Here is a 12,418-nt window from a genome sequence, read left to right as displayed (position 1 = left end):
TTACTTTTTTGTACAGGTCACTCAACTTTGATTTAATTTCTTTTGTTTTGGGTCTTATATTTTGGAGTTCCGTTCTCTTTGTTATTAGTTGCTTTGTGGTGTCAGATAATATGCTTTTCTGTGTGTTGTGGTTATTCTTTTGTGAATGCTTCAAACTTGTCTGGATGCAATTGATTAGCCTGTCATGATATAATTGTGTTAATTCGTCTGGCGCCAAAGTCATAAGTGGTTGTCTTTCTTCTTCGAGGCGTTTCAAGAAATCATCTTTTTCAATATCTGTCTGCAAGCTTTTTGTGGTCTTATTTCTGAAGTTGATTCGGCTTTTTTTCGGCTGTTTGAGTAACCATGTTGCTCGCACTAGTCTATGGTCTGACAAAAATTCAATTTTGTTAATAATTTCAATATTGGTTATACTTTGTTTTTGGTTTGTGAGAATAAAGTCAACCTCGTTTTTCGTCCTTCCATTTGGTGCGATCCATGTCCATTTTCGATTAGATTTTTTCATGAAATATGTGTTCATGATGGCTAGGTTTTTCTCAAGGCAGTAATTTATCAATAGTTCACCTCGCTGGTTTCGCGAGCCGTAACCATGTTTACCTGTGATCCTATGCTCTTCTGGTTTCGGCTGTCCGACCTTAGCATTGAAATCGCCCATTATTATGACGTTTTTATCTGCCTGTTGGTATGCTCTTTCAACTATTTCATAGAAAATCTTCACTTGTTCATCTGTGGCTTTTTCAGTTGGGGCATATACCTGTATAATAGAAAGATGGAAATTGTTAATTGTTATTTTTAATAAGGCAACCCTCTCTGAAAATCCTTGAAAGCTCACTATGTTGCGTTTCAAACTTTTTTTAATTATGAATCCTACTCCATGTAGTCCTTGTGTCTGGCCTGTGTAGCATAGAATAAAATCGTTGTGTTCTTCAATTTCTGTTCCTAGTCGCCTGACTTCAGAGAGGCCAATAATGTCATAATTTATTAATTTTAGAGCTTCAGAAAGTTCTAGTAGCCTCTCATAAGATCTAAGAGTCCTAACATTGTATGTTCCTATATGCAGTACATTCTCTTTATTTCTGGTTGCTTGCTTAGAATACGGTTCGGAGGTATTACCTTGAAGAAGGGATGTGCTCGCTCTTGTTGATTGAGTGGGTGTCCTTGGAGGGTGGTGGTCTAGCTCTCCCTCGGTGACCAGCCGTGGTGGGAGGCGGAGAGGGGTTCTTGTCACGCGTTTTTTGGTTCACTATTATGTTGATGTTGATTTTGATTTTGATTCACTGGTGTTTGTGGTTTTTGCACTGATGTAGTATTTGTTACATTGGCTGAAGTTCCAGTGGTTCCAATAGGTGCCGTCATATAGTCTGTAATTACGTATTTATTTTTCTTTGCCGCTTGTGGATTAACTTGTGTAACTGGGATGTTTTCCTTGTCTGGATTCTGATGTGGAGGCGAGTATATTGAGTTAATATTTCTTTTCTTCTGGCTATAATTGATGTGTTGCTCACTGTTTTGGCTTGATATGTTTTTATTTTTTGATATTATAAGCTTGTCTTGCCTAATTATTGCCTTGTTGCCCTTGTCTCGCTCTTTTTTGGCCTCTTCTTGGAGTTCTTTTCTCTTTTCAAGTACCTTTCTTGTGAAGTCTTCTTTAATGTAGTAGTTCGTAACTTCTTGAAGTCTTCTTTAATGTAGTAGTTCGTAACTTCTAAGTTTTTCTTCTTTCGCAGAACTTGTATTTTTCTTCCAAGTGTAGTGAATGTGATGATAACAGGTCTGACGTTGCTTCCTTTCTTACCAAGTCTTCTAACGGATTCTATGTCTGTTTCGTAGCACTGCACTTTCATAGTATTATTTATAGTTCCTAACACAATTGTTTCCAAGTCAGAATAGCTTCTTTCTTTCTCTTCTAGGCCAAACAGAACAATATTTCTCTGTCTCAGCCGGCGTTCTATTTGTTCAATTTGGTTCTCTTGAAGTTCCAATTTGTTTTCCAGATTAGTTTGTTTTTGTTCGATTAAACCTAGTCTTGCATCTAGTTTGTCTAAAACTTGTTTCGCAATAGAGTCACCCAGAGACTTCATTTCTTCGCTTTGTTTAAACTGGTGTTCTTGTATCGACTTAAGCAGTTCTTTCATTTCCTCCATGGTTGAGATCTGTCAAATCTGTTTACGTCTTCTTTGCTCTGTTTTGCCGACAGAGTCGGTGTGTTAGTGATGAAAACAGTGGCGCTGCTAGGTATGTGTTCCCTCTGTTTTGCCGACAGAGTAATGAGTTGTCATGGGTACAACAGATGGCGCTGTCCGGTATAACTTATTAGCTGTGATTTTGATTGAGCCGGGAATTTGTATCTTCGTAGTTGCAGACAGATGGCGTTATAATTCACTTTCTATGGTCATATAATTATATTCTAAAAAATTGGTCATTATTCGTTAAAATGTAAAATTAATTAGTTTGGTAGTTTCTTCTAAATTTCATTATGTCAATCGATGTTTCATTGTCCGGGTCGGCTGCAGTGCAGAGATGTCGTTTTTAGTTGTGGGTAGATCTTGTATAATTTTAATTAGGGCCGATGATGGAGTTTTTCGAAATTATTCTTTGTTTTCTTGTTGTCTCCACTGGTTATTCACTTAATACACTAGCACTGAGTTTTTATTTGTGTCCGCGTTGTGGTGCTGGTAAAGTTCGTTTTACGCCGGTAAACTTGTCCGTAATGTTCGTGTTTAAAATTTTGTCCGTTAGTCTTTGTCTTCCTTGTTTTTGTCCGTATCACCTTTAATTAACACACTAGCACTGAAATTTTTGTTCGTGTCCGTCACTTATTTCCTCCTCGATCAAATAGTCGTATGTTTGAGCACTTTTTACACGATTAAACATTTCTTTTTGGTATAAATATCACGAGCGCAATTACAAGACGTCATGGTGGAGCGACACCAGCGCCCTCTCAACACCACCATATTTTCATACAATTATTTCCTAGTTCGGTAATGCGGCCTCCCTATTCGGTATAATGTGCAAATCACGTTTCTTAGTTCGGTAAATGGTACAAATCAAGGAAACCGGAATAATGACTTTAAAAATGTTTTTAATATACGTGCAATCATTTCAGTAATTTATAGGTATGTTTAAATGAGGACAAATTTACCTGTGTTTCTATTATAGTAGTGAACATATGCGTATGAAAATACCAGAGCTAATTAAAAAAAGAAACGTGCTTTCTGGTCTTAAGCGTTCGGTGGAGCGTACATTTACCTTAACTATTGTATAACAGAAAAGTTATGAACGTGAATAAATGTTTGACCTTACGCCCATGTGACGGTACCTAGCGAAACGGCCAAGCCACATATTTTGACTAAGGTGAAGTTGGGGCTAGGATAGATAATTAAGTTTTTCATTATGAAATAAAAAATAATTATATTACATTTCCAGACACAATGTGCGATAAAGTTAAAGTTCAAGAGTTGGATTCTGCAACGCAGGAGCTGATAAACTGTATGTACGGAGGTACGTACACACGCTATTCAACAATAACAATGCTACCTATAATGAATATATACGTGATGCATACAAAACGAGACTTGAATTATAGGTTGAGAGCACCAGGGCCGGATTAAGCATGTCGGGGTCCCTAGGCAGTGCGAGGCTCGGGGCCCCCCTACAGTCAATTCTGCACACAGCATATTCAGTACAGGGAAATAAAAGTTTGCGTTTTTAATTCCAATCTTCAGGCGTCGGCCGAGCCGATCCAAATCAAACGATGCCTTTTTCGCTCTTATTGCGTGGACATATAAAGCTTTATTCTATCGGTTTTTGCCGATTCCGCTTCGCGTCAAGTGTGGGGAGAGCCCTTTAGGCTTTAGGCCAATTCCCAGTGGAATACCAAAGATGTGAGCTTCAGCGTCACTTTCCTATCTACCTCTAATGGCAAATTTTAAGCGAGGCTAAAGGCTAAGCTCAACTAGTGCCGCAAAGTTGATTTTCTCAATAGTTAATATTTTGCGAGGCTGAAACAGCGATTGTCCGACCATAAGACCAAACGCCGAGCCACATGATTAGAATCAACCTAATAATAAAGAATTTCCATATGTTAAAATTACCTAAACTTCTATGAAATTATGACGTACCTATAAATAACAGTAGCACTGCGTATGCTATCTAAATCATTGCAGACGTTTCATGGTCTAACTCTATTCATTCACCAGTCAAGCTAACATGTAGATGATACAGGGTCAACAAAAGAATCAAAAATAAACGCGAGCGTAGCGAGCGCGACATTTTTTGTTAACAATATCGCAAATTGTGAATGCGTGTTAAAAGGCCGGGCCTGTATCGATCTTCACCTGGGCTTAAAAGTCCGAAGTGCCCCAGTGAGGCGAGCTTTCATGCGAAGTCAAAGCCGTGCTTCATCAGGCTTCAGGATAAATAGTTGAGCACAGACACGAACCAATGTCCATTGTATTAAAAAGCGAGACCGCAGGCCGAGCTTAGCGCAGCGAGGCCAAAGGCTAAGCTGAAGTAGAGGAGATGTGGAACACAAACCAATGGTAATTTGAGGTAAAAAGTGACGCTGAAGGTCGAGCATTCCTATAAAAAACTGGGGACACTTTCGTATTCTTTCTTTTCCTTTGTTTTAATCAATAGTCCTCGTGATTTTGAGTCGAAATAGCGTTTGGTCTTATGGTCGGACAATCGCTGTTTCAGCCTCGCAAAATATTAACTATTGAGAAAATCAACTTTGCGGCACTAGTTGACCTTAGCCTTTAGCCTCGCTTAAAATTTGCCATTAGAGGTAGATAGGAAAGTGACGCTGAAGCTCACATCTTTGGTATTCCACTGGGAATTGGCCTAAAGCCTAAAGGGCTCTCCCCACACTTGACGCGAAGCGGAATCGGCAAAAACCGGTAGAATAAAGCTTTATGTCCACGCAATAAGAGCGAAAAAGGCATCGTTCAATTAGGATCGGTTCGGCCGACGCCTGAGGATTGGAATTAAAAACGCAAACTTTTATTTCCCTGTACTGAATATGCTGTGTCCAGGATTGACTGTAGGGGGGCCCCGAGCCTCGCACTGCCTAGGGGCCCCAACATGCTTAATCCGGCCCTGGAGACGTGGAACACAAACCAATGGTAAATTGAGGTAAAAAGTGACGCTGAAGGTCGAGCATTCCTATGACAAACTGGGGACACTTTCGTATTCTTTCATTTTCTTTGTTTTCATCAATAGTCCTCGTGATTTTGAGTCGAAATAACCCAAAAGTTGTTGGTTGTTCGAAAAAAAGTGAACCATTTTTCCTGAAAACCCCTATTAGGGGTCATACATTAATTACATCACACGTTTAGGGGGAGGGAGGGGGTCAAGAAAATGTGACATGTTGTGACAAGGGGGAGGAGGAGTCACAAACTTTGTGACGTCACTTTAACTTCATCAGTAACCGAAAATTTATTTAAATTATTTTATACGCTAATATACATTTAAATAACAAGTTTTTGAAACGACAATCGTTTTTATTCGTTTAATTTTATTTCTTAATCAGTTTTGGGTTATAAAATTACTAATATTTCTTTTGTCAAAAATATTTTGATAAAATATTAAATAAATTTTTGCCGATTTCGTTGAAGAAATGTGACGTCTCACCAGGGGGGAGGGGTTTGCCAAATGTGACCAAGTGTGACAAGGAGGGGGGGAGGGTTAAAAAAACCTAGAAATTCGTGTGACGTAATTAATGGATGACCCCTTATTACAACTTTACTACAGGTACGCAGTAGAATACACCCCGTAAACTGTAACGTATTGCTTCAATTTTATTACAGTATTTAATTAATTTAAAGAATGGATCGAAAAAAAAAACAATAACAAAGCATACTCATTATTATAAGAATAAAAAAATTACTCATGAATTTTGATCCTATGGAACAAAATTTTATTTAGTGCTTGCTGAGCCGCCGGGGCCCCCTAGCCGAGGCGGGGCCCCTAGGCAGTTGCCTACTTTGACTTAGGGTTAATCCGGCCCTGGTCAGAGCACCATGCATCACGTCATTTTGTAATTATTATTTTTTGTTTGAATATACACAAAAAAATACTCTCTTTCCTTCCAAACAACACAATAAATAGCCAGTCCGCAAGATTTACATTATGCTGAGTGGGGATCCTATTTTAGCGTCCTGCAAAAATATCTGACACGATCTTATTTGTAAAACCATAAGAGTGTGTCACATATTTTTGCGGCCTTCGAAGAGTAATATATTATAGCAGGTGACAGTACCAGTCGGCTTTTCAGGGATGAGCTGAAGCAGGCTGTTGGAACTGTCATTAATGTATAAGTAATGATTATTCTTTTTACCCGACTACGGCAACGAAAAAGGAGGGTTATGATTTTGACCGGTATGTATGTGGGTATGTATGTATGTATGTATGTTCATCTGTTCCCTCATAACTTCTAAAGTACTCATTGAAATTTGACAAACGACGTGTCATTCGAATCGTCTTAATCGCCCGCTGGTTATAGGCTATATGACGTCACAAAAAAAATGAACACGGCGCCCTCTAGAGGTCATAAAGTCACGAACCAAAAAAATAAAAATAAGTAATGATGAAGTGTTGTATATCATTTGAAAGAGCTCAATTACCAGTATTACCACATTTCAAATATATACATATTGTTAGCTTTTGCACGCGGCTTAGCTTGCATGCACCCGATAAAACATTAATTTATCTGGTAGGTAATTCGAACTACGAATCTACAATCGTTCTGGATTCTATCTATCCGCGTGTTACACGACTACGGCGATACAAGAAGGATTTTTCAAAAGAAATTTGTTTGGCCGCTATATACATGGTGTTTTTTAATGACCTGCAATATTTTATAACGTGAGGTAAAAGTTGCTTAGTATATTCACCTCGTAAAATTCGCAGTGGTCAGGCGAAGCATACTGAAACGTACCTATGTGACGCACCGGACTCGGTCCAAAAGGCGACACTAAAAGGGTCAGGCGTAGCCCGATGTACGTGGCGCGCTGTACGCGGTACAAAGCCGGGCACCTTCGGCACCCTCATACTAAAAGAGTCGGGCGTAGCCCGACGTACGAGGCATGATGTACGCGTTCCAAAGCCGGGCGCCTTCGGCGCCCTCATACTAAAAGAGTCGGGCGTGGCCCGACGTACGAAGCACGATGTACGCGTTCCAAAGCCGGGCGCCTTCGGCGCCCTCATACAAATAAAATCGGGCGTAGCCCGACGTACGAAGCACGATGTACGCGTTCCAAAGCCGGGCGCCTTCGGCGCCCCCATACTAAAAGGGTCGGGCGTAGCCCGACGTACGAGGCTCGCTGTACGCGTTCCAAAGCTGGGCGCCCTTGGCGCCCTCATACTAAAAGAGTCGGACGTAGCCCGACGTACAAGGCACGATGTACGCGTTCCAAAGCCGGGCGCCTTCGGCGCCCTCATACTAGAAGAGTCGGGCGTAGTCCGACGTACGAAGCACGATGTACGCGGCAAAGCCGGGCGCCTTCGGCGCCCTCATACTAAAAGAGTCGGGCGTAGCCCGACGTACGAGGCTCGCTGTACGCGTTCCAAAGCCGGGCGCCTTCGGCGCCCTCATACTAAAAGAGTCGGGCGTAGCCCGACGTACGAGGCTCGATGTACGCGTTCCAAAGCCAGGCGCCGAAGGCGCCTTCATGCCAAAGGTTGTCGGGCGTAGCCCGATATATGCGGCGCTCTGCGTGCATTTCTGTACTGAGGACGCCCTCGCAAAAGTAATATAAAGTGACTTCAAATATTATTAGTAAGTAACGAAATATATAAAATTATCTCTGTAAATATATAAAAAAATGATAACTCTTATAATTTTCCTGTATGATAATTTCAGATAAGAATTCTATTTTGTTTCATACTTTTTAGAGCGCGATTTGCAGTAGTCGGGTTTTAGTTTTTGAACTTATTTTTTTATTGTTCGTGACTTTGCAGGCCAAATGTATGCTCGTTTTGGCGATAGTGGTTATCTGTTGCCTGCAAGCTACAATGATGACGCCGACGACACCAGGAACATGACGGTTCGGCCTGATGACGTTTGGTTGACCTCCTATCCTCGATCAGGTATAACAGGATTGTGAACAGTATCTACCTTGTATAACTAATTATTTATCACCCGCACCGGCTCGTAAAAGGCTCTCTTTATTAGTCAGTAGAGTAATCCACAAGAGTGAAAAGTAATCTGACTTGTGACTGAGCAAGTGACTTTGAATGATAGGTAAATATTTAATAATCTATACAAGTAATCATCTACTATTATTGCTGGTTGTATGACGCACAATGACTTGAATTTACACCTTGACCATGAACCTTTTTAAATTATTCATTTTTTAAACACAGGAACAAATTGGACACTAGAATTGATGTGGCTTCTCATGAATGACATTGATTTCGACGCATCTAAAAAAACTCCAATACACATAAAGCGTATACTTCTCGAGTGAGTAAATCTTTCATTGAATCGTGGGTCAGACATAACAAAATCACTCTGTATAACTTAGCTTTATTAAACTTAATTCATTATGTATCTACTCCACAGAAGTAAACATTTGCCTAACAGAGAATACTTGGAACGTGTAGCAGTATTTTATGAGGAAACTATCAACGGGTCTTCCCCACGGTTCATCCAGACGCATATCGCCTTCTCCCTGCTGCCTCCGCATTTACTGGATACAGCTAAAGTGGTATACATAGCTCGAGACCCGAGGGACGTCGCTGTGTCATACTACCATTTGCACCGACTCCTTTATACGTATTCTGGTGATTTCAAAACTTTTTGGAATAATTTCCTGAATAATTTAGGTGAGCATCGATTTTACTTATAAATTCGTGTCAAACTTTTATTCTGTGCCCGAAGAGTGACAGTCGGAACTTAACTAAGCGGACTAAACCTACGATGTGCGTCCGTCTTTCTGTCTGTATACCTAACCTAACAGTATGCGCAATATACGCCATTAATCCTCATTTAAGTACCAGTGTCGATTTACTTATTTATTTATATGTATTTTATGTTTAGTTCGTTTCACCCCGTACTTCCCGCACGTGAAGGAGGCCTGGGCGCTCCGCCACCATCCGAACATGTTGTTTATTTTTTATGAAGACATGAAAAAGGTAATTTTCATTATTTTCTGCAATATCGCGTCCTAAAATACATAGAAAATTAATAATCGTAAACTATACACATAAACTAAATGCATAATTTCAAGTAGTTAGCATACTTACATTCGAAAAACACAATAAAATGATTTGATTTAGATTTGAAAATGTGTAATTTAATGGGTTAAAATAGTTTAAATAATACAGTATTAATTTTTTTAATTGTTTTTTATCCTACAATTACCAGTCTAAGAGCCACCCCACACTAGCGTCTCCCGAGCGTCGGCGTCTAGTCAACTCTATGGCTGCTGCTGGACGCAACGTTGCTGCGACGCCATTTTCCACAGCGCTGATCAGACACCGACGCTCAGAAGACGCTAGTGTGGGGGTGGCCCTAATAATGTACCTATACCTAATCGCAAACATGTTTCAGGATTTGCCCTCGTGTATTAGACGGCTAGCAGATTTCCTCAGTAAGGAAGTAACGGATGAACAAACGGTGAAACTTTGCGAATACTTAGACATAGAGAACTTCAAGAGAAATGAGTCTGTGAATCCGCCGTGGCTCAATCAGGTCAACCCCGCCGCCGAGAGCTTCGTGAGAAAGGGTAAGGTATTATATACGAGTAGGTATACCCTTGACCTGGGTGAGGGCGACATTGAGAGATGCAAAAAATATCCCTATGATACCTATTATTTATTTAACCACTTCATATGTATCCCCACGTAAACAGATAATTCGCTGCATTATGACACAATCTACTAGAGTTAGACCATCTGCGACGATTTTGACAGCACACGCAGTGCAAGACTGCAAGTGTTATTTAAACGTCATCATTTCATAGAAGTTTGACGTTTAAAATAACACTTGCACTGCGTGTGCTATCATAATCCATGGTCTAATTACTACTCGTAGTGTACCTGCGAGTTGGTGTGATGTTAAGAAAGCTACTGAATATATTTCAGGTATACCGGGCGGGTGGCGAGAGTACTTCGACGAAGAGATGGCGGCGCAGGCGCAGGCGTGGGTGGAGGACAGCCTCGCCGGCTCCCACCTGCGCTTCCCTACTCATACGGTCTAGTCGCCACTAAGGCTGCCTGTCCACTGAGGCGGAGCGGAGCGGAGATGTGGGGAATCAACCAACACTTATCCAATTTTATTTTTGTGTAGTCTGTATTTAGATTAATTATAGTTTTAAGATGTTTTTATTTTTACGTGCCTTTATACCTTATAATAAATGAATAAACATTATTTGATATAAAAAAAATTGAAGCACCCATACAACCATTTCCAGTCGCCGTTACGACGCGGTGTTGACACATCTTGTGTCGACACCGTCTGTTTCGGTCACAATTCCAGTCGCAGAGTCGTCGCCGTGTCGACACAGTTACCAGAAATGGGGAAGGGTCGACACATGACACAAAGTGACATAAAGTGTGGTCGCCGTGTGCACACATTGTTTCGGGTTTGCGACTACTTTATGCCAAAATCATTCGTTCATTCGTTCATTTTGTTCCTGTCAAATGGAAACTGTCAGATGGAAAAATACTTAAATAAAAATAAGTGACATTAATACGCCATCTCTAAAACGGATTACAAGACGTAATTATATATTGTTTGCATTTATATTACAATATGACTTAAATTATTATGGGGAATTAAACTGCTCGAGTGATTTGATAAACTAAGTGTAATATAATCAACGCGCCACCACATTGTTTTAGTTTAGCCGGAAATGAAATTGTTTACTTCTCAGTGCCTGTGTTCATAACTATATTATTTGAAGCATTTTTAGTACTTCGATGCGTATACTATACTTAAATAACAGAAATAACGCTTTACATACTACGAAACTTGTTAATCATGATGTATAAATATGGTTTAAGGCTGAGAAATATTGCAGTCACAAAGTAGTTGCAATGTTTCGACTTTGTGTCGACTCTGTGTTGACACATGACACGCGCTGTCAAAAGTAATAACAAAGTTACTGGTATGTTACTGGATTTGCAAAATGGCTCCTTGTGTTGATTTGTTTTCAGATATTCTCAAAGTGTAAAAATGCCGTGGTCAGAGATGGGCATTAATCGATTAACTGTTTATTCGACTAATTAATGGAATAAAAAAAGTTAATTCTCAAATTTTAATCGCGATTAGTTTAGTCGATCTAACATAGATTGAAATTGAATTAATCTGAATATTAATCGAATAAATTATCGATTAAATCTCGATTGAAAGTTGACAGGGGGCCATTTTTGTACGTAAAAATAATAGAAATGTCTTGCATGCAGATGGTAGCAAAACACTTTATCATAAAAGTCGAGATGGGTGTCGATATATAGGTTTTAGGGAGTGCCGATTTCGAAAATAATGACCATTTTGGAATCCGAAATGGCGGCCATGCACTGTGTCATAAAAGTCGTCATGGATGTCGTTTTATACGTTTTAGGGGGCCTCAATTTTGAAAATGATGACCATTTTGGAATCCAAAATGGCGGCCATGCACTATGCCATAAAAGTCGTCATGGGTGTCGTTTTATAGGTTTTAGGGGGCGCAGATTTCGAAAATGATAACCATTTTGGATTCCAAGATGGCGGCCATGCACTATGTCATAAAAGTCGTCATGGATGTCGTTTTATAGGTTTTAGGGGGCCCCGATTTAGAAAATGATGACCATTTTGAAATCCAAAATGGCGGCCATGCACTATGTCATAAAAGTCGTCATGGGTGTCGTTTTATAGGTTTTGGGGGGCGCAGATTTAGAAAATGATAACCATTTTGGATTCCAAAATGGCGGCCATGCACTATGTCATAAAAGTCGTCATGGGTGTCGTTTTATAGGTTTTAGGGGGCGCAGATTTCGAAAATGATGACCATTTTGGATTCCAAGATGGCGGCCATGCACTATGTCATAAAAGTCGTCATGTATGTCGTTTTATAGGTTTTAGGGGGCCCCGCTTTCGAAAATGATGACCATTTTGGAATCCAAAATGGCGGCCATGCACTATGTCATAAAAGTCGTCATGGGTGTCGTTTTATAGGTTTTGGGGGGCGCAGATTTCGAAAATGATAACATTTTCAATTTAAAAATGGCGGCAATGCACTATGTCATAAAAGTCGTCATGGGTGTCGTTTTATAGGTTTTGGGGGGCGCAGATTTAGAAAATGATGACCATTTTGGATTCCAAAATGGCGGCCATGCATTATGACATAAAAGTCGTCGTGGGTGTCGTTTTATAGGTTTTAGTGGGCGCAGATTTCGAAAATGATAACTATTTTGGATTCCACTTTTATGACAA

The 12,418-nt window shown here is 40.1% G+C and overlaps 1 protein-coding gene and 1 long non-coding RNA gene across 2 annotated transcripts; one reads left to right on the top strand and one right to left on the bottom strand.

Moving 5' to 3' along the window:
- Positions 1 to 418: 418 nt before the first annotated feature.
- LOC134803198 (uncharacterized) lies at positions 419 to 1,387 on the bottom strand. The gene is made up of 2 exons (XR_010145955.1): positions 1,114 to 1,387; positions 419 to 754 (listed from the first exon to the last, which is right to left on the bottom strand). It is a non-coding gene; the product is annotated as an uncharacterized LOC134803198 (long non-coding RNA).
- A 2,041-nt stretch (positions 1,388 to 3,428) lies between these two features.
- LOC134803145 (luciferin sulfotransferase-like) lies at positions 3,429 to 10,272 on the top strand. The gene is made up of 7 exons (XM_063775852.1): positions 3,429 to 3,501; positions 7,960 to 8,088; positions 8,365 to 8,464; positions 8,564 to 8,826; positions 9,041 to 9,135; positions 9,554 to 9,728; positions 10,087 to 10,272. Exons 1-7 carry the CDS (start codon positions 3,432 to 3,434, stop codon positions 10,200 to 10,202), a joined length of 948 nt encoding a protein of 315 aa, XP_063631922.1. The 5' UTR covers positions 3,429 to 3,431; the 3' UTR covers positions 10,203 to 10,272.
- The last annotated feature ends 2,146 nt before the right edge of the window (positions 10,273 to 12,418 follow it).

The sequence above is a fragment of the Cydia splendana genome, chromosome 26 (assembly GCF_910591565.1).
Source record: "Cydia splendana chromosome 26, ilCydSple1.2, whole genome shotgun sequence".
Classification (NCBI taxonomy): Eukaryota; Metazoa; Arthropoda; class Insecta; order Lepidoptera; family Tortricidae; genus Cydia; species Cydia splendana.
The sequence above is the reverse complement of the archived record's forward strand: the minus strand, read 5'-3'. Positions and strand labels throughout refer to the sequence as shown.